General features: G+C 44.0%; 1 protein-coding gene across 2 annotated transcripts in view; it reads right to left on the minus strand.

Annotated features, from left to right (window-relative positions):
• Window positions 1-27,912, minus strand: part of bin3 (bridging integrator 3) — a 121,314-nt gene that overhangs the window by 63,472 nt on the left and 29,930 nt on the right. Inside the window, exons 3-6 of one of the 2 annotated variants that reach the window (XM_048523246.1) lie at window positions 20,963-21,003; window positions 20,690-20,751; window positions 16,751-16,887; window positions 14,005-14,045 (exon numbers count right to left, since the gene is read on the minus strand). In XM_048523246.1, the coding sequence (XP_048379203.1) occupies window positions 14,005-14,045; window positions 16,751-16,887; window positions 20,690-20,751; window positions 20,963-21,003 (281 nt within the window). The remainder of the gene's footprint in view (window positions 1-14,004; window positions 14,046-16,750; window positions 16,888-20,689; window positions 20,752-20,962; window positions 21,004-27,912) is intronic. The other variant, XM_059641109.1, reaches the window with a different exon arrangement.

A 27,912-nucleotide genomic window follows, 5' to 3' on the forward strand; every position in this document is an offset into this window, starting at 1 on the left:
GCCAATTGTGTCTCCAATTGGCAAAGTCACCCTGAATCCCACATAACCTAACTTTATTAATTAGTCTACCATGCGGAACCTCGTCAAAGGCTTTACTAAAATCCAAATAAACAAGGTCTCCTGCTCTGCTTTCAATCTTTTGGGAACTCCCTCAAAAAACTCAGTCAAGTTTCTGAGACACAATTTTCCATGCTGACTATCCCTGATCAATTCTTGCCTCTCAATGTCCATATATCTTATTTTTTATAATCACTTCCAACAATTTACTCACAACTAAAGTCCGACTCACAGGTCTTGCGAAATGACCACACTATATTGATTATAAGACTTGAATCCTTTGCAGTGAAAATGGCCTGAAAACCTCTGCTGTTACATCAGGGAGATAGAAAGGCAGGCAGGGACACGACTTGCAAATGTACTGTCAATGCGCAGTGGGTGGATTCTCACAGAAATATTCATTCACCACCTTCAGCTGGCCAATGTCAATGCTGGTACTCCCATAGCTGTGTGTGTTTAGGAGTTCAAATCTCCCACAGCAGCACAGCGGCTCAGTGGTTAGCACTGCTGCCTCAGTGCCAGGGACCCGGATTCAAATCCACCCTCAGGTTGACTTTCTGTGTGGAGTTTGCGCATTCTCCTGTCTGCGTGGGTTCACACCCACAGCCCAGAGATGGGCAGGCTGAGTGGATTGGCCATGTTAAATTGCCCATAGTGTTCAGGGACATTTAGCTTAGGTGGCTTACAGGGTAATGGATCTGGGCGGGCTGCTCCAACGGTCGGTGTAAATTTGTTGGGCCGAAGGGCCTGTTTCCGCAGTGTAGGAATTCTGCGAATACTCGGCTGTGACAGACACAGGAAGACTAACAACCAGAGTGAGTGGTAAGGTGAGTAAATGCAGACATCACTGCTTAGTTTGGAGAACATTCCTTGCTCAACCACTTGCCAGTGACAAACCTTGATCACATCACACTTCGTTCCCAATGAGGTTAAATGCGTACTCAACAGCTCCAATATTCCACAGGCGTTTCTTTCCCTTAACCTATCAGCCTCCGTGCCATTTAATCATTCCAGCCTTTCATACGGTCATAGGCCTTCTCCTAATAAGCCTGCTCCTGCCCTGCCGCTCCCTCCTTTTCCCTGGTCTGTACTTGCCCAAACCTTGCTATGCATCTATGCTATTTATCTCAGTTCCAGCTCTGATGAAAGAGCACTGAGCTGAAACATAAATTGTTCCTTGTCTCCCCAGCTGCTACCTGACCGGCTGAACAACTTTACCTCTGTTTGATTTGAGTCTCTAACATGTGCAGGATCATACTTTTGTCTTGTCAGCTGTATTTTGGATTATTGATTCTATTTTCTAGCCACTTTTGTCAGCAAGCCGGGGTGGGGGAATCACGAATGTTAGTCAAACAAGTGGCCTTTCCCCCCCAGTTTCTCTCCACAGCTGGTTACCAGTTTTGAAAACAGTGAAGGTGGGTAAGCAAAGGCAATTGAACTAAACAGGTTGGTTGGCAGCAGGAGATCAGACGTATGGATCACAAGCAACTTGCCGAGAGTTCAGAACCCCAGCAATATTCTGATCCCCTAAACCCCTTGCTAAGGAGAAACGTAACTCCAATATGGAAAGGGTCTCAACTAACAGAGGTGTGACACTCATCAATATTTGGTGGCGGGGGGCGGGGAAGCTCATTAAAAAGTAAATTTTGAAATGACTTCTTTTTTCACTGCACTCCATTGGGCACAGTTGGCCATTTCCACATTGCTGTGATAGTATTCACGGTCGCCTCAGCCAAAGGAACCAACTCCAGATTTTAGATCAAGATTTGCTCCCGCGATGATTCATTGCTTCGAGCACACCCTTCACGCTGCTGTGACGACAGACAAAATCCGGGGGAGTAACTGACTGAGAAAGTAATTGCATTTAAATAGCGGCTTTCACCACCTCCAGATGTCTGAAAGTACTTCAATGACCAATTCAGCGCTCCAAGGAGCGAACTTTAGCGGATTTGTGCCAAGGTCTGGAATTCTCGTGCGAGTGCAAATGAACATAAAATACAATAGAATCATCGAATTCCGACAGTGTTCACACAGGCCATTCAACCTGTCAAGTCCAGACTGACCATCCAAAGAGCATCCTCCATGATCCCAGTCATGCATATTTCCCATGGCGAATCCATTTAATTTGCACATCCCTGAACACTAAAAGACAATTTAGCATGGCCAATCCACCTAACCTGCACATCTGTGGACTGTGGGAGGAAATTGGAGCACCCAGGAGGAAACCCATGCGGATACAGAGGGAGAACGGGCAAACTCCACACAGACTCAGTCACCTCAAGGTGGAATCGAATCAGGGTCCCTGGCACTGGGAGTCAAAAAAGTGAGCCACCATTCCAGGAACCAATTCAGAACAAACAAACCACTTAAGGGGGACTCTGGTTGACTGTTTTTGAAGTGCAATCCAGTTCGTCTCATGCTCCATATCCCGGAATTTCTTTTCTCTCTCCTTCAAGTATCTAATAAGAAAACAATCTTTGCCCTCTTGCAGAAAGCATCCAGCTGCTTTCACCACAAGAAAAACATCATGAACAACCAATTGCAAAAACATTTCCGTGCTCTCTCGCTCATTTCAATGATTAAGCTGTGATTGGTGTTTAGTTGACCGACATGCTTATTTGTTCCCATAGAAGGTTTAAAAAAAAAATCCACTGGCTGGTACTAAAATCCACAGACAGAGCGAATAGCTGCCAATTAGCTAATAACTTGTTGCTTAGTGACATCGCATCCAAAGAAGCAATATCACTGAACTCATTTCAATATTTTCGACAGCAGTGCATATCAAACTGATGGAATCGCTGGCTTTCAGAGTCACTGATCAAAGAGGGAATTTTGCCTTCTGACAGTTACACTGGCGCTGATTTGGATAATAGTGAGCAAGCGAAGAATAGAGTCAGAAGCTGTCATCGAGAAGCTGAGAGAGGAATTGTGGCAGCAAGTGCAAGCACATTTTTAAAATAAAAATTCCTGAGCAAAAAGCTGCCCTGAAATGTGGTTTTGCATCGATACTGTGGGCTCGTCATGCAGATAGGTGGCACTATAACACATGACTGTTAGGTGCAATGAAGACAAATCCCAGGACCATGCATCCATTCAATTTCTCCCTAGTGTCACAGTTTCTCTCATTCTTTCCCTCCAGGTGCCGACTCATGCCTCCAGGTTACTCCCGTAGGTGACTGTTCTCCACGTTTTGGCTGAGACACTGACAGATGGGAGACTACCCTAACCCCAGGCTTGTCCATGCTCAGCGGTCATCCCAAGTGGGGAGTTCAACCCAAATGACCTTTCCTGCCCTGATCCGGATCACTGAGGCTGCAGTGTCTCACCTCAGGTCCAGCATCGCAAAGCACACCAGCTTTTGTACTTCCTATTCACTCATGCTTTGGGAGGCTGACAAGACACAAGCCCACAATTTGTTGCCCAGCCCTTGTTGGCACAGGGTGGAGGGACTTCTTGACCTTTTGGAGGCCATGTAATCCAAGTGCTAATGCCTTGCAGCAGTTTTGTACAACTGCATATATTGCAAATCACAAATCCCAAATCCTATGTAGACTTGGGCAGTACCACAGATTTCCTCAAAGTGTGTAACAAAAACTCAGCCAGGCTCTGAACAACTAAGTCATGGTTTCATAATCGCTTCATCCAGACTTTTGGTTCCATGTTTTAGAGCGAAGGTCTAAATCACTCGCTCTTTCACTAAAGTTCCAAGTCTAGAGCCATATTGAAGCCCTGGGCCCGTATGTGTACTTGGACTAGTTTTAGTGACTCACATCACTTTATGGTAGCGCTGACCACAAAACAAAATATCTGCCCACCCTCTAACCGACTGCCTTGTTTGGCAATGCCTGCCGAGGGGAAACATATATTTTTCTTCCAAACAAAATTGCACTGTTTTGAGGTGTCAAGTAAACATTTCTCGAGAAGACACGTGGGTTTCTGTTACAAACACTGCATTGATCCTTCCCTTCTGGGTTAGCTGTTTTTTTCTCTCTCCTGTCATTTTAGGTTCCACCCTGAGTACACACCATTCTCCAGCTGTGAAAATGAATACAACCACAGAATATTGCTGGATCCATCAGTGCTGAATGGAAGGGTTTCTCTTCTGAAATACAGATCTTTGAGTTTGCAAGCGAAAATGCTCCAGTCATGGATGGGTTAAAGGTTCAATAACATTTGTGGGAGAGTTGATAATCTCATTGTAAAGGGTATGTGTGTTTGCGTGCGGGCATGTGAGTGCGTCTCCGTGTCAGCGCGACAGTGTGAGTGCGGTGATGTGGAGAGGTGGTTGTTTGTATCAAAGGAACAGTGAGGGTAGGAGGGAAAGATGCAATGTTGAACTGTGAGGACCTTCGTACATGGGTATTATTCAAGTTAAAAGAACAGATGACTTTTACAGGACCATCAATGATGCTGCAATCTGCACTGACTGAGCAACAGAAATCATGATGGCATCATACATTCTGTATTCGACGTCATGCGACAGCTTCTTCCTCACAGCAGCAGCAGATGTGCAGTTTCAGGCTGCAAGCCAACATTAAGCAAGTGAGACAGAGAAGGCAATCGGATATTTAAACAGTCTTTAGGAATGCATGCTCTCCCCAAAGTGAACCTACACGTCCGTCTGTCCACCCACCCACCAGGAAGTACAACTTGAAGCCAATCTGTTCTGGCCAAGTGGTTTAAAATATAACGATTCACAGGCAGGTTTTTTTTTCCCACAAACAAAATACAACGGCTGAATGAAAGGGAAATGTAAATCCATTCAGTGAACTTCAGACATGATCCAGTGAGCAGTCAGCATCCGAGTTAAGAAAACTGGAAAGATTCAAAAGGAAAGAACAAAAAAAAAGAGAAAGGCATTCAAAAAGAGGGAGAAACATTCCTACCTGTCGAAGGAATGTACAAATCAGTAAGATAACAGCCATCACAATATTTCACTATCATCCAAGATCAATTTTCTGAGACGAGAGCAGAGAGCAAAGCTGAGAGAAGGGTGAGATCGTAACAAAATTAACAGAACTGCTCAATCATAGACTTGTAACAAATAAACAGATTAGTGCAAGTCACTGTGTGTGCACTTCATGCAATCTTCCTGCAGCTTTGCTCAAGTTAACCCCAGCCATTCAGTGAAGCATCTCTCTGGGAACTGGTAATTACTATGAGACATAAGACAAGGGCAGTGACATGTGCAGCAGATTCTGGTGCCTCACAGATTGCTCACACTGTTGCAGAATCACTTGGGAATGCTGTCAGTGTTTGTTAGCCGAGTGTCAGAATCCTACATCCAGGCTACGGTAAAGCTTGGAGTCATCAATTTTAAGAACAAGCCAGGGACATCCCCAGGGGTGATGCAAAAGTAATTTTCACTGTCAAAGTGTGTGCACGTAGCTGAGTAAGTGTCTTTCAACTTCTTTCCAGTATCTTCCGCGCACCTGCCGGTGGCTGACAGATGACACTGCAAGCTGCAGCCACACCAGGAAGTGATGATGCTCTCGCTGGATGGCAGCCCAAATCCACTGGGGCCAACGAATGACCTCGCAGTAGTGCGTGCCAAGTAGGTTTTTGGCTTTAAGTCCTGGCTACAAGGCAAAAATGGATGGATGTTGAAATGTACCACAAGTTTGCAGTATTCAGTGAAAGGTGACCTGGTCCAATTGGTCTTATATACTTCAACAAAGAGCTCTAGTGTGAGCAGTACTCTCATGTTCATATGTGGTTGTTTTCTTCCCTGTTTATCCCTCTGGGGCAGGAGCCACGTTGCAGCATTGTTTTCTGTCTGCATGCCCTTGGGTTTATTCCCAGTGGCCCAACTCTCGCAACTCCCTTGCCTGTTGTAACCTCATGCTGCCCGAGTGCTGCACAACCATTGTTGTTTCTTTCAGCTCCCAACACAGGAACTAAAAGTGTCTAATCTGCTGTCGCACAGTGGGCCCCAGCCTTCCACTAACAGGCCAGTACTTGGCGCCCTGTCTGAATACAACCAGGCAATGCCACAGGCAGTTACCTCACAACAGTAAGATGCCTTGAGGGTTTAAACTGAGGCGGCTAAAAAGAACAATGCAGCTAATTCCAAACACGGGGAGTGACGTCTGGACAAGGACAGTCCTTACACACATGACTACCGTCATCCTGCTATACTTGTTTGGGCTTTAGCTTCCGGAAGACAGCGGACTTCCAAGGAGGAAAAGGTTACATAATGAGGTGAAAACAAACAAACTGCAACAGCTGCATATACCAATCTAATAGCAAGGACAGCCTGAGCCTTCAGTACACCCTGCTGCCTAATTACTATAAGCATGGAAAGTAACTCCTTAATTTTGTCACAAACAGCCTGATCTGTTTTGCTTCTCCAAACAACCCAGTAAAGTACACATTGTATCACAGCCTTGTATCTTTAACATTTTTAAAAATATTATTATAACACCTTACTTCAGCGCTGTCAACTATTTTGCTGGTTAACTCTCATTATAAAATAGCAAGCAATTACTTATTTAAACTACACAGCCTTATCCTCATTTCCTTTATTTCTGTATCAAACATTTCCCCTCCGTTTCCTCCATTCCATTCTTTACGAAAATCACAGCATACAAATCAACCTGGCATTTAACACAACTCCCCTTCTCCTGCCTCAACAACAATGATTTCACGTAGTCTTAACATTATCCAGCCAATCCATCTTGTCTGCCATACTCACACTTAACTTTTCACCAGGCAAATGTATGGGAGTGTAACCTGTCACTGGGCGCTTGGGATAAGGTAGTGATGTGGGCTACATCAGGCTGTCATGAAGAAACATGCCAGTTTAAAGACACGCCAAGCGTTTGCGTGGGATACAAACATAGCTTCTCAGTTCCCACCTCATTTCAGCCCTTCACTTTAATACTCAGTATTAAAGTCAGCCTCTGTCTATGAAGGGATCTTATAAGGTCCACCACCAGGCCAAAATCCACAGCGATTAAATGGGGGTCTCCTTCTGAAATCTGGTCAACTTGTTCCCCTCTATTCTCCAAGGTGACACCCCACACTGCTGACCACATCTATATGTTTTCTCTCACAGTCAGGCACCCCAGCCAAAGCAAATATTCAATTGTTGCTCTCAGGTCAGTTCTTCACTATCAGGGCTGCCAAACTGGCAGGGCCATCTTTCTTGAACAGTCCTGCACTCTGCTGTTGCTCCACAGAGCTGGGGGCAGAATGGAGTCAGGTGGGCAGACTCTGGACATTGTTCAGAAGCAGCCATGGTGGTAGACAAGTGACAAAGTTGGCTCATTTCAAACTCGCTGCTACTTTGTTCCTACTGCACTGAAGGCCCTTGGGCCCTCACATGCCCCATTCCCTTCATATCCCCATCTATGCCTCCCATGATGGGTCTGTCAATCTCGTATATCCTCCATGTCACTCACCCAGAAACAAGCCTTGTAGTAACATCAGTGAATGCTGAAACACATTTGTAAACACATCCAAAGTTTGCATTGAAAATCAACTACTGCTCCAACTTCACAAAAGTGTGAAGTAACACAAGTGTGCAGTCTGAGTAACACAAGCTTCATCTCTCTACATGACTCTTCATCTTTGTTCAAGCCAATGTTCAAAGTTCAGTTCGAGGACAGAATAAAAATGTCAATCAAATAAAACAAACACTTAACGTGCACCAGTGTAAACAGATCACTGCTGCTGTGAGAATCTCAGAGCTCAGCCAAGCATTCATACAAAGGCCATCTGAGAAACATCATTTCGACGCAATTCACACTTGGCCTCAAACATGAGGATATTCAAGCAAAATCATCAAAAGCAAATTTACTGATCATGGGAATTATGAGAATCTAGCCTAGCCAGCAGGTTGAGAAACAGCATCTCATTCCTTTTCTGAAAAATATACTGGAACTGTGATTCGCTGCCTCAGATTATTCACGTTTAGTAAGATTTGTTTCTATTTTAGTACAGCATCGTACTGAGGAACTTCCTATAATCTGAGTTCAATGCTGGAGACAGTGAGTGTGTGAGGGTGAGAAAGATGTCAGTGGCAGAGGGGACACACAGCAATTCTGACCACTTAACCTTTGTTTTTGATTACAAGCCAATGCTGTAAAACATAAAACAATAAGTAGCATTCTTATCATACCATTACCACAGTGAACTGTGTCTAAGCACTTAACAGTAAGTCTGTGAAACATTATTTGACACCTGCTGACCGAAGGAAACTATGGTCCACAGCCTGGCATAACTAGGTATCTTACGATGCAGTTTATTAGACTTGAACCTGCAGTTTTCAAGTTGTTTGTGTCACAAATGTACCTCATGTTCTGAGCTTTTAGTCATGAGCTATGTTATGTCCATAATGTGTAGTTTGGTGTCAAATTTTCTCCTCTGAAATTCCTATTCAGCACCTTGGAATTCTTGTGATATTAAAGTTGGCACACAAGCCTAAGTGCTGGTTGTAGTGCCAACTGGTTTCAACTGTGAGCCAGTTGCAGGGAATGCAACAGTAAATCTCCTTGGTTGGTCAAAGACAGTCAGCATCAGCTATCATTGTGCATAATAAATGGCAGACAACGAATCTGTTTGTCATTCACATTGAGAGCAAATCTCCCAACAATATGGTACGACAGAATCAGCCTCATTTCGGCAATCAATTCCTTGAAGAATACTTGGTGCAGCAGAGGCTACAGCATGCGCAACTGACTCAAGTACACTGAACCACGCCAGGGCCATGCAGCCAAAGAAAATACGATTCAACAGTCAGAGGCATTGCTATCGTAACCAGACAGGATGATACATCACAATGCAAGTCATGACTGGCTCCTGAACGATCATTAGCCAATCTGTAAGGCACACTCCAGACCATTGGAGGCCTGTGGTTACGACACAAAACAGCAACTGCAATGCTGTCAATAACATACGATTCTGTATATATTAAACAGGGGATAACTCAAGCAATCATAAAATAGCCTTCTTGTGATTTCAGGGCTGTCCTCTAATAGTATGCTTCCTAATAAAATTAGCCACCAGATTTCCCTTTAACGTGCTTTTCACTTCCCATGTTTGGCAGGACGATGGCATGAATGAGCCAGTCTGAAATTTATATTTGTACATGAGGAAGCAATGAGACAAAATAATTGTTGGTTTTGCGAAACAGCATTATGTGTGTGTCTGAGAGCGTGTGGGAGGCAGATTCTTGTTTAGCTGGGCTCAGTGATGTCATCGCTGATGAAATCTAAATTCCTCCCAAATGGCTACCTTCAGCCCAAAGCAACATTGGGAAGGATGGTCGAGAGCTGGTTTTGCATTTCCATTTTGGCTAAGTCCATGGTGGCATGTTTTGTGAAAATTCCCTGTCAACATGAACCAAGTTTGGGAAGAGCAAGTGCAGGAAGCAGAGGCACTAATTCATGAATCGCATTCGAGTGGCCTTCCTGAAGAGATTTCACTTGGCCCTGGGATATTATTCCGTCAGATCCCCAGTGAGCACTCTGCAAAAACTGAGCATCATTCACGCAAGACTGGAATCAGAAATCCATCAAGCAGATCAAAGAGTCCCAAGAGAAAGCAACACAGCAATCAACCAGGCCCATTCATATCCCAAACACAAGCCCTGACTCTGCTGCCTATTTTCGTAGGTTAGCAGCATTTACCTTCTTCTCAAAATCAGCAACTGAATATCAAACATAGGATAGCAAAGCACAAAAATATGTCTTTGAGCCCACTAAGTCTGTGCCAGCTACTGTCCCATTCTAAATGAATCCTATCCGTCTCCAAATGGTCAATATCCCTACATTCCCTGAACGTTCATGTATCTGTCTGAATGCCTCTTAAAAACTTGGCAAACTTGGCTAACATAACAGCTGCTGCTCCTTCCTACCCCCCCTAACCCCGGCAGCGCATTCCAGGCACTGAGCACCTTCTGCGTTAAAAAAAATTTCCCTCGCACATCTCCCTTAAACTTTGTTCCACTCACCTTTGACCCATGCCTTCTAGAATTTAATATTCCTGCTGTGGGGGAAAAACCCTGTGACTATTCACCCTATTCATGTCTCTCAACTTCTACCAGGTCGCCCCTCAGCCTACGACACTCTAGTGAAAACAGTCCAAGTTTGTCTAACTTCTCTTTGCAGTAATACACTCCAATTCAGGCAAAATCCTGGTAGACCTCCTCTGCACTATTTCCAAAGCCTCCATATCCTTCCTGGAAAGCAGCAACAAAAGCTGAACCCAGGTGCAAGAACATAAATTTAATCTGGAGCCATATTTAATCAGCAGCCCTTCTCTTATTCCCCTCCAAAGCACTTCTCATTATTCCCGACTAAACTGATTCAAACAGAATGTGGTTAAGATTCGGATATCGAAAGGTTTGGGGGGAGGGAATATGGGGCTCACTGTCTGGAATTTAATGCAACCAGTGTTCAGCAAACAAATACAATGACAAACAACTTAGGGAGTCATTCCCTTCAGCCCCTCGAGCTGGTCATCCAGATTGTGCTGTTTTCATAAGATCACGGCTGATGAAATCAACCCCGGCTCTCCGAGAATCTCTTACTTCTTTTGAGGGTAGGATTTGTAAAGTCATGTTGACATTGTACAGGATATTGGTGAGGCCTTTTCCGAAGTACTGTATCCAGTTCTGGTCACCCAGTAAAAGTAGGGATAAGGTTGGAGAGGGTTCACAAGAGGTTTACCAGGATGTTGCTGGGTAGTGGAGGTTTTACTAATCAAGAAATGCTGGGTAGGCTGGGATTTTTTAACTGAAGTACAGGAGGTTAAGAGGTGACCTTATTCACCTTTATGCAATCATGAGGGGTACAGACAGGATTAATGGTAGGTACATAGAACATAGAACATTACAACACAGTACAGGCCCTTCGGCCCTCAATGTTGTGCCGACCTGTCATACCGATCTTAAGCCCATCTAACCTACACTATTCCATGTACGTCCATATGCTTGTCCAATGATGACTTAAATGTACCTAAAGTTGGCGAATCTACTACCGTTGCAGGCAAAGCGTTCCATTCCCTTACTACTCTCCGAGTAAAGAAACTACCTCTGACATCTGTCCTATATCTTTCACCCCTCAATTTAAAGCTATGCCCCCTCGTGCTTGCCGTCACCATCCTAGGAAAAAGGCTCTCCCTATCCACCCTATCTAATCCTCTGATTATTTTATATGTTTCAATTAAGTCACCTCTCAACCCTCTTCTCTCGAATGAAAACAGCCTCAAGTCCCTCAGCCTTTCCTCGTAAGACCTTCCCTCCATACCAGGCAACATCCTAGTAAATCTCCTATGCACCCTTTCCAAAGCTTCCACATCCTTCTTATAATGCGGTGACCAGAACTGTACACAATACTCCAAGTACGGCCGCACCAGAGTTTTGTACAGCTTCACCATAACCTCTTGGTTCCAGAACTCGATCCGTCTATTAATAAAAGCTAAAACACTGTATGCCTTCTTAACAGCCCTGTCAACCTGGGTGGCAACTTTCAAGGATCTGTGTACATGGACACCGAAAAGGTGTCTTTCCTTTCCGCTTGATTGGGGGATTTCAAGACGAGACAGCACATTTTTAGGCTGAGATGTGAGTGATGTCAGCTTTTTTTTACACTGAGGGTGGTTCATGTGTGGAATGAACTTTGTAAAGAAGTGATGGACATGGGCACAATTACATTTAAACGACATTTGGAGAAGCACATGAATAGCAAAGATTTGGGAGAATAAGGGCCAGGAGCAGGCAGGTGGGACTATTTAGTTTGGGGTTATGTTTGGCACGGGCTGGTGGGGCCGAAGGGTCTATTTCCATGCTGTAGGACTCCATCTCCCTCTGTCCTAAAAATATTCAAAGACTCTGTTCTGACCATCCTTTCAGGAACAGAGCTCCAAAGACATTCAACACTCTGAAACAAATGATTTACGCCTCATCTGTTTTAAACGTACGACCCTTTATTTTTAAAAAGTGAGCCCCCGTTGTTGAATCTCGCACAACAGGAATCGTCCTTTGCACGTTGACCTTTGGAATTGTTGATGCTTCAATTAAACTGCCCCTTACCCAGCGGATACTGCAGTACTGACCTCAGTGCATGGAAGCCTAGCCCATCCATCCTTTCCTGACCAAAACAACCTGGCCATTCCAGTTATTATAAATTAAATTATTAATAATCCTTCTCTGAACTGGCAATGCATTCACATTCTTCCTTCAGGAGAACAGCAGTATTGCGTACAGCATTCCAGATGCGGTCACACCACGTGCCCTGCACAACCTCCCTACTTTTGTATTTCGTTCCCCTCACAAACACGATAACATTCGATTATTTCCCAAATACCTGCACTACCCGTATGCTCACCTTTGGAGTGCAATTTTATTCGACACTCAGTAGTTTGTGTGGAATGAGCTTCCTGAGGAAATGGTAGATGTGGATAGAGTTACAACATTTTAGAAGGCATTTGGATAAGTTCATGGATTGCAAAGGTTCAGAGGGAAATGGGCCAAATCCAGGTGGGTGGGACTAGTTTAGTTTGTGATTATGGTCGGTATGGACTGGTTGTACGAAAGGGTCTGTTTCTGTGTTGTATATTCCCCTGTATCTCGAAGCTCTCTGATCTCTCACTATTTAGGTGATTGGCTTCTTTTACATTCTTCCTACCAAAATGGATAACTTCTCATCTGTCCACATCCTACTCCATTTGCCAGACTTGTTTGTCCACTCACTTAAGCTAGCCATATCTTTAATAGTTTTTATGTTCTCATCAACATTGACTTTCCTGTCAATCTGTGTGCATCAGTACAGTTCTGACCTGCTGCCCAGATTTGTGCAATTATATATACCATTTCCTGAGGTGTGCAAATGTTATCACAGAAATTAATGTTATCATAGATTCATAGAACCCCCAGAGTGTGGTAACAGGCCCTTCGGCCCAACAAATCCATACCGACCCATCCCCATATAACCCACCTAAATTCCCACATCCCTGAAACACTATGGGCAATTTAGCATGGCCAATCCACCTAACCTGCATATTCTTGGACTGTGGGAGGAAACCAGAGCACCTGGACGAAAACGACACAGACACAGAGAGAATGTGCAAACTCCACACTGACAGTCACCCAGCGGTGGAATCGAACCCAGGTCCCTGCGGCTGTGAGGCAGGAGTACTTAACCACTGAGCCACCAGGCCGACATCTGCTAACATCTGATAAAGATAACATCTTCAACCGTTTTAGTTAACAGCAGATGGTGGGTTCTCCCCTTGGAATTTTTGTGTCTTGCTGTACTGTCACCCATCTGTTGTGTGTATTCTGAAATATCCCCTTAAAAATCTATTACTGCATCTCAAATGACCTATCCCTCAACTAAATTCACTGGTTCACTTTCGCTAGCTCAGTTTTCATGCCCTCGCAAGTGTCCTTGCTTAAGTTTCAAAGTCTAGCCTTGGACCCATTCCTTGCTCCTTCAAATGCTGAGCTTCACAGCTGTGGAGTTGAAAAGGGTTTTTTTTTATATTTAATTCTTCAGTGAGAACAGACAAGGACTTTGTGACTCAGATTTGTTTGGCTTGTGATTCTCATTCATTGGCTGATTCACAACCAAGAAACTTCAAACCCACCCCCTCATCTACTTCCTTCACTTCCCACTCCAAAGTGTTCAGCACAAGGTTGCTAGCCATCACATCCAGGCTGTGCTGCTGTTTATTACTGGCAGTTCCTCGAGGTAATTCTGACACTTACTCACTCAAATTCTTCTGGCTTCCACTGTTGACCTAGCAACATATTTGCTGGCCGAACAAGCAGTGATCAACCCATGGCGAGTAATTTCCACAAGCAAAGTCAGCCAAGCTGTCGTTGCATCAACTGAGCATACAGTTCATTCACCTTGTTTAAACAGATTATCTAAAATTTCAATTTTGTTCCACAGCAAGAGTTAAGAGTTTATATATTGCTGTCAAAAGTGTTGGACTTACTTTTTCAAGGGTTCAATGGCAGTTTTCTGAATCTGATTGACCTGATGAAGAAACACAGAGTATTTTACATTGAATAACCATACTGAACTGAGATAAATGACTAAAGATAGAAATTAAGTGCATGACTAATCACATTGAGTCAAGCACATGGGATAATTTGAACAGCTTTTGCGCAGGACTACCTTCAATGTTATCATATTTAGGGGATTTTCTCTAAAACTCAGCAGACATTAAGTGATGAATGGACAAGGCTCCGATGGTGCACACTCTGTTGGAATGGGCAAGGAGAAAATTCTTGTACGATAACCCAGCACACAAGCAAATGCAATTCTTATCAATTAAACCATCACCGCTTCTCCTCGATTCCATATGGGGACTCTAAAAACAGGATGCATTTTCACCATGCCAGTTCACTGGTGCCATTATCACTTCACTGCTCTTCCCCCTTTAGACTTGTTCTTTTGTAAGGTAATTTAACCAGTTCCTTTGTGAAAGTTCATTAATCAATTTGCTTCCATGTCCTTTCCAGGTAGGCCGGTGCAAATTCAGTGTCCTTCTGCCTACCTGCCCAAACACCACCTTTTTATTTACTCCGTTTAAACATTCACACTTTGGTGAATCTCTGCTTCATCTCCGTTTAACCTTCTCTGCTCCAGGGAGAACACCTCCAGTTTCTTCATGGAACCAAAGCCCGTGATCCTTGGGGCCACCTCAGGAAATCTCCACACTCTCTCCAACGCCTTCATGTCCTTGATAAGAAGCAGTGTCCAAAGCCGAGCTGAGGTTTAACCAGTGGATTGTCGTGGCTTGGCATAACTTCCTTACCATTGCAGTCTAAGTCTTAATTGATAAAGCCGAGGTTCTTACCTTCCGAATTTGTCACGTCAGAAACGCAAGGAGATGATTACAATGACTAGGAAAGTGCTAAACTTCAGGACGACATGGGAAGGTTGTGGCCATTCAGAGTCAACCACATTGCTGTGAGTGTGGAGTCACGTGTAGGCCAAACCAGGTAGCAGCGGCAGATTCCTTCCCTAAAAGGACATTAGTGATTTTGATACAAGTATTCAAATTCATGGGGGGGGGTCTGGGTCTGAACAGAAGAGAGGGAGATAAACCACTCTCTGTGCTTGAAGGTTCAAAAACCAGACAAAGTGCCTAAGATCCTCTGGAATTACTTCCTTGAACACCCCACTCTTCGTGCTTACTTGTCTTCCGCAAGCGCTTAGACCAAACTTGGAATCACCTCTCCTAATATTGGCTTCTCAAAGCTGGTACATTTTCTCCTCAAGCACCACTGAAGCTGCTGAGAATGAATGCAGCTCGGTTTTACCATGACAAACTGGCTTTCACAGCCAGAAGCACAACGCTGAACAGCCAAATAACAGAAAACCAGAATACTACACTTGGTTTGTGCTCCAGGTTATGGGAAGGATGCTGCTGTAAAATTGAGACAAAAACACAAGATATTGCCTGATAGAAGGCAATTCAAATACAAAGACTTGAAAATTGTTGAAGCAAAGGAGACTCCACTCTGATTTAACACAAATTTGAAAATCATGAAGGAATAGGTCAGACAGTCAGTTATCTGAGAACGAACACATGAAATTTAGGGACGGAGCTCCTACACAGGATGCCCTGTTAAAGAAATGGAGCTTTTTTTCCCCTGCTTAAACACTGTGGACGCAAGGCTGTGATACGCAATACCAAAGATCACGTCACCATTTTGGAATTGGTTCCTGTTGCATGGGTGATCAGTCAACCATAAACTGTGCAAATGACGTCTGACTCACGCCCAGAGATACAGTGGTATCCTCCCCCTTGCTTGAATGACAATTTAATTGCTTGTATTGGAGTGTGGCAATTTCTCCTACCTTTTTTGAATGGTCAGACACACCAACTGCCAATGGTTACATGACTTGAAGAGTCACAATGTGCCCGAGTGAGGCTGCAATTCATTCACTTGGATCACCGTACCAATTGCATAAGCTGCTGACTATTGCATCCTGACGTACCGCCAATCCTGAGGGAGAGTTCAAGCACGTGCGTGGCTGGAACCTAGTAATCACACTCTCAGCCATGAACATAAATTCCGACTATAAGTGCACATCAGAGATAAGAGACCAATCAACACAGTATAGGTGCAGCCTTAGATTTGGACAGTCCATGAAACAGCGTCATTCTGGTCAAGATCTTTGGTTTATGCCACGTAACACAATTTGACAGGTCCTTCCTCAGATCATTTCCACGGAAGCCAGCAGACAGGTGCTCAGTTTAATGCCTCATTTGAAAGGCAACACTTCTGGCAGTGCTGCACTCATTAACCCCCAAAGTGGAATGGCAGCTTTGGATGGTGTACTCAAACTGCCGGCTGGCAGTGAACTCACAGCTTCTTGTGGGAGGTACAGTGTGTATTTTAAAACCCAGTGATTCCTTTAGCAACTGGACAGTCAGCCAGGTTACTTCAGACTCAGTCAGACATACCCTCAGTGAGGCTTTACACACACAGGGGCATCCAGTGTGTTTGAGAATCAGATGGATTTTTAAAGAAGCACACTATCATGCACGGCTGATTTGAAATTGTGCTAACTAATGAACTGTGATTGTGATCCTGTGATTTGTTGAGGCAGGACTGACAATCACAGGGTTACAAATGAAGCACCAGAAACGTTAAACTTGCTTCCATTTTGGTCATCCGTTGTGTCATTTAGATCATATCCAGTTCAAATGTAAATTAATTACAAACCTTTTCTTGATTGAATGCATCCATTCTACGCATCGCAGTGTCCAGAGCTGTCACTGTCTCCATGAACATCTGATCTTGTTCGCATAAAGGGTTGGTTAGCAAATCTGAAGAAATTTTCACTGCCGACTTGGACATTGCTGGAAAGAACATCACAGGACATTTTTAAAAATTAGAATCCTTAAGTGCTTATGTTAAGAACAGACCTAACTTCAATTTTGCCAAACAATCCCATGTGAGTGGAGACTGAAGCCAAAGCTGACTATTGCTGAGACTAATGGATGAACATGTAACGGTATCACATAACACTGCTCCATTCAACATTGTAAACAAGCTCATGCCTTCATGAAAATAACACACAACTACCAAGAAAATGTGGTGAAACTGAGAATATAGGAGCGCTTGACCTTTGAGCCTACTCTGCCATTCAATATATGATTGATCATTCAACTCAGCCACTTGTTCCTGCTTTGTCCCTATGGCCCTTTCATCCCTTTAGAGCTCAGAAATAAGGTCTGTCAAGAATGGTTTCTCCTTCCCCGTTCAGGCAGGGGTCTCCTCCAGCTCTCCGACCTTAGAATCCCCTACGAAAGCACTCTCTCTAACCCATCCAAGGCAGCTCATGTGGTCAAATTAATATCAGCACCCTTGCTTTTGTTTTGCGCAGAAAGTTCACATTCAATTTTTAAACATAATCAAACAGTCCAGATTGAATTAAGTTTCCACCCATTAACGTATCCGAAAAACCTAACAGTAATAAATCAGCACTTTGTTTCCAAATTGTCAGATTATCAGACCTGTGGCTTGGGATTGAACCGCTTGACACTGAGTTGACCAGTCATCCTGTGGCATGACTCTGTTCAGATCAGCTGCGGTTCAGGAGCACACAGTCAGTCAGCAATGTGTCAAGTGAAGCCCTGTTCCAAAGACTCAGGCATTTACTTTCACATGACAGATTGATGCACTACTTTTTTTTGGGGGGGGTGGGGTGGTGGGCATGTACAACACTGTTGCAGGTGCCAAGTTCCTGAGGGAGACATTAAGTCCAGATCCTCTCTGCTTTCTCAGGTGGATGTGAAAAAGAAGAGAGAGGAAGGTCTCCAAAGTGTCCGGACTAATACGGAACCTTCAACTCGGATCACCGAAATACATCTTCCAGTCATTAACGGTATGTGCCTTGTGGGGCCTTGGCTGTATGCAAATCAGCCGTTATGATTCCTACACTGTTATCCAACAGTTGATAAAACCTCAAAAACAAAAGCACTGAATTGGCTGTTGAGTGCTTTGGGATTTCCTGAGGTCCTAAAAGGCATTACAGAAATTATAGTTTTAGTAGATCCATCAGGTAAATCAGCAAATATAGCTGGTAGAGTCAAGAACATTTCAATTGCTTTTCACTGAAATCCTGATTTCTCTAAAGGCCACAACATATATTGTCAGGTCGAAGACAAGAAAGACATGAGAGGGATGTTATTTGCAGCATCCAACATTTATATTAAAAAAAAACAACCAGCCCGAGATGCAGAGTGTCAATTATCACTTTAGTATGAGTCATGCAACATTCACTGTTTCTTCTTTGTCAGTGACCATTTAGCTCCATTACATAACGTATCCAAACCTCTCATGTTCATGTGGAAGTATAATGGGTGCCGCAGCTCGTGCAAAACAGAAGCACATCTTGAGGTTCTAAAGTGCTGCAAATGACATCATTCAAGGAGCCACGGTTTGTAGGCCCATGTGTTTGTCACAGATGTAGGACAAAACAGGTGTGGGAGGCCCCACTGGCTTTCCTTCCAGGCCACTACCCTGACAGTGAGCCCCTGTTTGCTGCCATGTCCAGTGTCTGAGATAAGCACCCAAACTTTAACCAACATTTTGGTTGCCTCACTGCAACTCTAACTGATTCCTGCAAAGTAAAGGACTCGATTCCAAAAACAAAGAAACTGTAATAACTTGTCAACAATGTAAAATGAGGAATTCACATTCTTTCCAAGTTCCCCAAGGAATGTTTTGCAGGATATTTTTCTCATCATTTGATATGAAAAAGTGTGCTTTCAATAATTTGGCAGTGCTGCAATGGATGAATGGACAGAAAGGTCATGAAGTGGGACGCAGCCTGCAGACTTAATCTTTTCTTCTGTCAGGACAAGAGTCTGCAGCAACTCTCAAAATCTCAGCAGACACATCAGTGCAGCATTTCAAGGAGCTGTACCATCACAGATGCTATCCATCAGCCAGAAATGGCAAGCTACCACAGAACTATTTTGTACGAGTGCAGGTGGTATTTTTCATGCTGTCCCAGCTAGTGTTTCTCCCTCAAACAGAACTTAGGTGACAGGCGAGAAAAGTAGTGTCAGTCCGGTCAGGCAGCATCTGTGGAAAGGGAAACAACAGCGAGTGCTTCTGGAAGTTGACGGCAGTGTCTGGAATGAGGTTGGCCAAATGGGTCCTATTGGGTATGAGTTTTCTGATTGGGGCTGTTAATCTGGTCCAATCAGGGAGTCCTGGCTGACAGAAACAGGGAAGGTCAGGGGTACAGGTACTCAGAGCTGTCTCTGAAGGAGCTGAATCAGTGTGAGGACTCTCCATGTGTAAATAAAGGGTGATTTGGTGACAGCATACTGACCTCTGTGCAGTTATTTCAATATCCTTCTCACATCTTTCAGTAGAGTTCTGAAGAAAGGTTACTGAGCTTAAATGTTCTCGCTGTTTCCCTTTTCCCCAGATTCTGCCTCATCTCCCCAGCACTTGCCAACGCTGACGACTTTTACTTCAGATGTTCAGCATCTGCAGTTCCCAATTTTCTCAATGATTACTTGAAACAAATTATCTGGGCATTCACCTCATTGGTGTGTGCTCTACATTAATTGATTGCCACATTATTGACAGGAGGAGTTACACAGAAGCATTTCATGAGTTCCGAACAATCCTGATCTGAAACCTAAAAGGTCACAAAAAGCTCTTTTTAAACCCGAGTACCACCACCCTCTGGCCCAAGGTGAGGTGAGCAAAAGTGAATTTTGTTATTATGGCTGACCTGAATGACTGAAGTGTTTAATTGATAACAGATACGTGAACACATGGGTAAATTACTTACACTAGCTAAACAAGGGAAACAAGAGTACGTAAGATAATGAAATGTGAGGCTGGATGAACACAGCAGGCCCAGCAGCATCTCAGGAGCACAAAAGCTGACGTTTCGGGCCTAGACCCTTCATCAGAGAGGGGGATGGGGTGAGGGTTCTGGAATAAATAGGGAGAGAGGGGGAGGCGGACCGAAGATGGAGAGAAAAGAAGATAGGTAGAGAGGAGAGCATAGGTGGGGAGGTAGGGAGGGGATAGGTCAGTCCAGGGAAGACGGGCAGGTCAAGGAGGTGGGATGAGGTTAGTAGGTAGGAGATGGAGGTGCAGCTTGGGGTGGGAGGAAGGGATGGGTGAGAGGAAGAACAGGTTAGGGAGGCAGAGACAGGTTGGACTGGTTTTGGGATGCAGTGGGTGGAGGGGAAGAGCTGGGCTGGTTGTGTGGTGCAGTGGGGGGGGAGGGGACAAACTGGGCTGGTTTTGGGATGCGGTGGGGGAAGGGGAGATTTTGAAGCTGGTGAAGTCCACACAGGTACCACAAACAAGAGTATGTGCTTTTTAGTTACATCAACTAGGAATTAACTCACATTTCAGAAGGTTTGTCATTTCTGGGAATGTTACTGCTCTCTCCAACAGGGCTCCTGGCTCAGTATGAAATGGGAGCAGACAATCCTCATTCCTGTCACACCTTGTCCTCAAGTGTAAAGTCTGTGCCTGTTTTATTGCTCTTTGCTCAATTTTCTCTTTGTCCATAAAGACACAAATATGTTTTTCAATGTAGCGTGAACACTGTCTTGCCTCCCTATCTGCAGGCAGTCCGAGGTGTGCTTTCCACATAACCCACACTGTTCCTAGTCCTACCTATATCTGCTTCAGTGCTTTTCTTCATATCCTTGTGAAGTTTCTTAATCTGGTCTTCCAACCTGAGCAGAAAACAAGGGGAAAAAGTCACCACTCCCACAAGTGATACTGGAAAAATACTGTTTGTCTTTAAATTTTTGGTCTTTATTATATATTTCAATTAAAGTTATAAATCAAATACTGTGTGCAGGAAACACAAAAATTAAGCATGATTAAGATTTAAATGATGAGGCAGTGTTACAGCTTGTGCTCTGTTCTCAGTCCTATACTTACTGCTGGAGTTTGCCATATTCTCGCTCAAAATCCCTCTCCACCTGGAAATTTAAAAGGGAGCAAAAATGTCAATTACCAAAAAGAGGACAGGTGTAAAGCTTTTGATATTATGGTTCAAGTGGCACAGTTTCTGTTCAAAATTTATGTTTGCAAACTCAATGAGTAAATATTCTGAATATGAAGTCAGCAGAAGCAAGAGCATCATCATCAACAGACGAATCAATGCATTTCATTATTCATCAGATCAGGCACAGAATGAGGCCGTTCAGTGCACAGATTCAATGCTGTATCTCACCAGGATTAATTCAATTCATTGCACTCTTATTCTCCTGCATGCAATCCCTCAAAAATGTCATTCCTCCAAATGTTTCCACAACTCTTTGTTTCTGGAAGACTCAATGGAATCTGTAGCCACTACCCTATTAGGGGTGCATTACAAACATGACCCACTTCTTTTCCAGTTTGAATTAAAGAACCTTGATAAGGTGCATAACACTTGAGCTCTCAGTCGGAAGGCAGCATCTTGAGCAGGACATTTTGGTCTATGTCAACAGGAATGAGTCAGGGCCATTTCTCACCCACTAGAACGGGTATTCACTCAGATACATCCACTCTTATCCAATACTGTCCTTGAATCCAACTTGAATAGAAAGATGGCTGCAGAAACAAAAGACTGGAGTACACAAGCAGGCTATTCCGTCCATCAACTTTGCACTCTTCTTCACCTGGGTGACTCCCTCCTATCCAAGTCACTATGCCAGTGCTCTCACTGATCCGTTAAATAACTCCCTCATTCCCTTCAAACAGAAATGTATGGCTGCAACAATAAGCTGTACTTAAGAAGTCCACGATCTCCCACCACAAACTTCTTCTCACACTCTCCAGGCTTATTAACCTTCCATTAGTGCCTCTTTGTTACAGGCATCACTTATCACCAATTACGCTGTCACATCAACAAGGCCTCGCTAATCTGTCGTACCTAGTAATCCACTATTCCTGTATGAATCGTTTGGAGGAGGGGAAATACAGTCAACAGAAGGGAGATAGAAATGAACATTTTCAGGCATTAGAATTTTTTAATTCAGGCCTCATTTTAGCCACAGGTTTGATCAGCAATGCAACCATATCCATACTGGGCTTGATGTCCTCACTTTCTTGTCTGGTACAAACTCAAACAATCACTTATTTGAAACCTGAACACCAGCAATGGACACAGCAGTGACACATGATGACTGTGTGAAAATAGAAGTGAATATCCCAGCACAGAAAGAGAACAAGGACCCTAAAAACAGGGTGGAGACTGCGATTCTAACTCAGGCTTCAAAGACCTAAAAGGCAACAGTACAGAAATTACATTTGCAACACGCCAATACAAAGATGTTTAATATCTTCTGATATTATTGTAATGAAGATAGGGCATAGCTCCTTCAAACATGGCCATTAGAATCATAGAGGAACACTGCATGGATGGTTGAGTCTTCTGATGCTATTACACAGTCATTTCTGGACTTGTAGCTTAACGACCAGTGTGATTACATGTAATTATGAGACTCGCAGCTCATCATTTCAACACTCTGGTTTTCCTAACTGATGCACCGACAACTGATTATTCATGTGGTGAAACCCCCCACAACAGTGCAGCAAGGATTGCTGGAAGTCCAAACGTGCTCACTCACTGCAAACTCTATCAGACACAATCGTACAACAGTACAGCACAGCAGGAACCCGCTCTCCCTCAGCGGAGGACATTTCTGAATTGTATTTTAAAAAAAGCTACAGTCCTTCATCCTCAAACAAATCCATCAGAAAACACAGACACACACAGCTCTTTCTTCATTTACATTGCTTCAGTTTGCCCTTTCACATTCCTTGAAAAAAAATACACCTAGGCATACAAGCATTTGAAAATATTGCAGGAACATAGCTGGCACATAGCTCCTGTGATCTTGTGGACACGAGCTCCAGCCTGCCTGCTTAGATAGACCCTCAAGGGTTAAAGGTATGTGCAGCACAGTGGTTAGACCTGCTGTCTCACAGCACCAGGGACCCCAGTTCAATCGCACCCTCTGGTGACTTTTTGTGCAGAGTTTGCACATTCTCTCCGTGTCTGTGTGGGTTTCCTCCCACAGTCCAAGAAAGTGCAGGTTAGGTGGAGTGGCCACGGGAAATGCGGGATTACTTGGATCGGATGGGAAGGTGGGTCTGAGTGAGATGCTCCTCTGAGGGTTGTGTGGACTCGAAGGGTCAAACAACCTGCTTCCACTCTTGTAGGGATTCTATGAGTAGCATCCAATCAAGGTCCATGCTTTTACTACAAGATGAGGCATTCAAACAATGACCCCAAGAAAAACAGGGAAGCAAGAACACTAGTAAATGGTTTCTCATTGAATTGAATGTTGAAATGAGCAAACAGACTGTCCAATGGATTGCTTCAGAGGAAGTGAAAGACGATCATTATATTGCACGGAACCTCCTCCCACCTCCCCATACATTTTCCCACGTTCCATTCTCCGTCAGGTGTTCATTGAGCCTCCTCTTCGATATATGGAGAACATTTCATTGCATTACTTCAATATTCTAACAAAGAAAAGGCACTTTCCCAGGTCAGCTGCATTTCACATTCTTCCAGCCTTCCAAATGATAGACAAGATCCCCTCTGAATCCCTCTCCTTTCATCAGAATTTCCTTCCCCTCTCTCTACAATTGACACTACTGTCGGAAATGCCTTCTTCCAGCTTAAGGCTGAATTACAGATCCAGAGGGTAGTTACTTGATAACAAAATGTGAGGCTGGATGAACACAGCAGGCCAAGCAGCATCTCAGGAGCACAAAAGCTGACGTTTCGGGCCTAGACCCTTCATCAGAGAGGGGGATGGGGAGAGGGAACTGGAATAAATAGGGAGAGAGGGGGAGGCGGACCGAAGATGGAGAGTAAAGAAGATAGGTGGAGAGAGTATAGGTGGGGAGGTAGGGAGGAGATAGGTCAGTCCAGGAAAGACGGACAGGTCAAGGAGGTGGGATGAGGTTAGTAGGTAGCTGGGGGTGCGGCTTGGGGTGGGAGGAAGGGATGGGTGAGAGGAAGAACCGGTTAGAGAGGCAGAGACAGGTTGGACTGGTTTTGGGATGCAGTGGGTGGTCTTTTTACTGTGCAACGGCCTAGACCGAGGAGAGATGTGACAGGTAGTCTATGAAATCACAGAAGGGTTAGTTCATGTTTCTGCCAATTTACCAGGATGCAATGGGCAAGGAAGGGTCAGCTTCAAGTGCAGGGACTGACTTGAGGTTAAGTCAATGATGTTTACATGCTGACTTTCAACATGGTTTCTGTGGTGAGTTAGACTGCTACTTGACTGGGAATTTATGGGTAATTTTGGATCGGAGGGATATCCTACATGGTTTAGATCAGGTGGGGCAGGGGGTGGAATTGGTGTTGCAAGAAGTCTGAGAGCTTGTTGGCCCTGGCTTTTTCCAGTTTCACGAGCATGAGGCAGGCAGGACCAGCTGCTTTCTCCTTCCTAGTCCCCTTCACCCTCTCTTCTCAACTGCATTCCAAGATTCAGTGCACACAGTCTGACAACTCGATTCGCTCCAACGCAGGAGGTCAAATCATTTCAAACCCTTCTCCGCCTCGGCCTTCCAACTTCTTTCCAGCTTGCACATATTTTTACATCAATAGGCACAGTATGGATCCCACAGCAGCAGTGAACTGAAGTCCACTCAATCGAAATAGCAATTCCTCATCCCAGGCACCACTGCTGCAAACATTTGCTGAAATCCATTTTCAGTCCTCTGTTGCCTGCTGTAAGCACGAGCTACTGACAAGGGCTGCAAAAAAATCTGCCATCTTTAAACAACTCCAAAAAAAGTGCAGCATTGTGCACGGTGACTCATCAGCAAGTGGAGCATATTTCAACTCAATTTTGACAGCCCAGTCAATTACTGGTATCAAACCCATTCATCAAGCACCCCATGCACCTGGGCCACTGGACTCTGCAAACGGACTGTAATTTCTCAGCTTCTACGCTATGGAAATACAGAAGCATTTAAGTTGCCTGTGAGATCTCCTCCAGGTGTCCACATCACATCTGCAAAATATCACCTTTTCTTTCACAAGAAAACATTTCCATCTTGGTGGGATCCCACGGCAAGCCTTTCAGTCCTTCAAAATAAGACACAGCTTGCAAGTGGGAGGAATCATATACAACTGCCTCTAAACCACATGATGTTGGATCCCTGCAGCTGACGGCAAATGTGCAACTTCATGGTTTCAGAGCTTCTTTCCAATGGAATCATACAGGAGCATTAATCACATGGCTCATTCAGCACTCAAAAGAAACTATTTTCATTGCAGCCTGGATGATTCAGACGACAGTATTTGACCTGCTAAATACTCAGATCGATGAATCATTCACAGTATTAAGGGTTGGCCATTCACAGTGATCAGTGCAGCAGTAACAGCAATCACCAGCTCAATCTATTACGACATTTATAAATGTCACAAATATAATCACAGGTGACAATGCAATAATTGAGGAACAAAGTGGGATATGTAGATAGCCCTGATATTGCATAATTACTGTCAAAAGTAGTCCTGAAGAAATAGTGGCCAAATCATGGCAGGTTTTGACGGACTTATTAAAAGATAGAAGTTGCTTCAAGTGGCAGGGGTTGGTGCCAAGGAAATACAAATTTAACATAATTGGCAGTAAAGCCAGAGGTGATGCGAGGATTTTTTTTTAAACACAAACAGTGGGTTCTCATGAACAGGAAAGCATTGCTTGAAAAGGGAGTGGATTAAATACTAACTTTCCAACCAAGTTTATGACAACTTGAAGGCCTATGGGAAAAGATCAAGTGCGTGAAATTAATTGGAGTGCACCATAAAACAAATGGCACAGGCTGGATACACTGAATAACCTCCAGTATGAACGTCAATGGCTCAAACTGCACTTACGGTCCATTTCTAAGTCCCGTCAAGAAGACAGGGCTTAACCAAATCCTTGAACATTTGCAATCACTGCAGGCACATCCACAGTGTTACTAGGGAGGGAGTTCCAGGATTGTGACCCAGTGACACTGAAAGAATGACAATATATTTCCAGGTCAGGATGCTGAGGGGTTTGGGAGGTGGTAGAGTTCTCTGCATCTGCTCCCCTTGTTCTGCTGGGGGGTCAAATTCACAGGTCTGGAAGGCGCTGTCTAAGGAGCCTCAGTGAAATGTCTACAATGCACCTCATTGATGGTACACAGTATTGCCAGTGGTGGAGAGAGTGAATGCTGAAGGTGGTGGATGGAATGCTGATCCACAGTTGGAGCAGCACTCATCCAGGAACATGTACAGCATTCCATCACATTCCCAACTTGTGCATTACATATGGGTAACAGGCTCTGGGTGTCAGAAACTTCAGTTAATTGCTGAACAGAGAAAGAAAGTTACATTCATTAATATCCTAGTAGATGCAGAAACATGGTTCTCTAGCATTGTAACAGTGGAAATTTGGGTCAAAGAGAGGTATGGTGAGGATGATAAGATTCTGAAGAGATAACAGCCAGGCTAGCTAAGTGGCCAAGAAGGTAATTGAGGACAATAGTCTGGGCAATGGTGAAAAGATGCACTTTGGCAACGCGAATATAAAAGCACAATATTTTTAAAAGGTGAGAGATGAGAACATGTTCCTGTGCCAAGAATTTTTAAGTATTCATGCACTCAAATCACAGAAAGTGGAACAGTTGGCTCAGCACATAACAAGAGGATACGTTAGTTTGCACTGCAAGGGATCCACAGTGAAGATTCAGGGTTCCTTCCCTAAATTCGATTGGATGTTGGTAAGACCACCATGAAATACACTGTATTGTTTTGGCCTGCTTTTCCAAGGCAGGGTGTTACTGGGTGAAAGGAAATGCAATGAAAGTTCACTGGATTGATTCATTAGCTGAGAGGGTTCTCCTCTGATTAGACAATGTAAAACGCGCCTGTGTTCAGTGGAATTTCGAAGAATGAGAGTTGATGCCTAAACATTTCACAATGTCTGACAGTATAGTCAAGAGACTTTGCCCCTGCTTGCAAAGTCTGGTCAACAGGGTCACTACCCCAGGAGTCAGCCATTTAGGATTCAGGAAAGAAATACCTTCTCCTGGAGGGTCGGAAATTTGGACCCTTGCAAGTTCTAGGTTCTGAGGATGTTTCATAATCAAACTGTGCAGAGACATTATTCCCACCTGTGGCTATGGTAGGACTTCAACTGTGTCTCCTGGCCCAGGGGTAAGAATACTACCACTGTATTATAACAGCCCAAAAGCCAATGTTGTGTGCTGCCAATATTCTATTGTCACTTGTAACATTCACTGGCCCCTTTATCAAAAGATGGCGTGGAAGAACCGCCAAGATCAACGCATGGCTGGTCCTGTTTATTAAACAGGCACTCGTACGGCACCACCCAGCAAAACACCAGCCTGGGGTTCTGGGTTACTAAACCTGTAACATTACCATTACACAAACAATCAAGTGAAGATTTTCAGTCAATCTGGTAACCTGTCGTCATTCAGGTGGCTGTTTTCCAAGTGACATCCATTCACATACAGGGACTCCTCCTTTGCAAACAAAAAGAATCTGCTCAGGCCCTGTGTTATATTTTTTGAATCACTACGGAGCTTGAAGCACTCAAAGCTCCCCATTGCTTTCACCACAGTAATGTCTTGGTGAATCAGATGTGACTCATCAACCACTCAACACCATTTGATCTAGTCATATAAATGGCACTCATGATTATTTGGAATTTGACTTAACTGGATTTGTCCTGAAGAGGTCAGGAGAAAATACATCAGCACCATTTTCCTTTGGTCAGAAACATGCAGCTCAACTGGCTACCCCTAAAAAGCCAGGAATATCATTGCTTGCTTAAATCAGATGATGGGGGTAATTTAGTTGCACAGCACTTTCCCACCAAGAT

Source organism: Stegostoma tigrinum, chromosome 40 (assembly GCF_030684315.1).
Source record: "Stegostoma tigrinum isolate sSteTig4 chromosome 40, sSteTig4.hap1, whole genome shotgun sequence".
Taxonomy (NCBI): domain Eukaryota; kingdom Metazoa; phylum Chordata; class Chondrichthyes; order Orectolobiformes; family Stegostomatidae; genus Stegostoma; species Stegostoma tigrinum.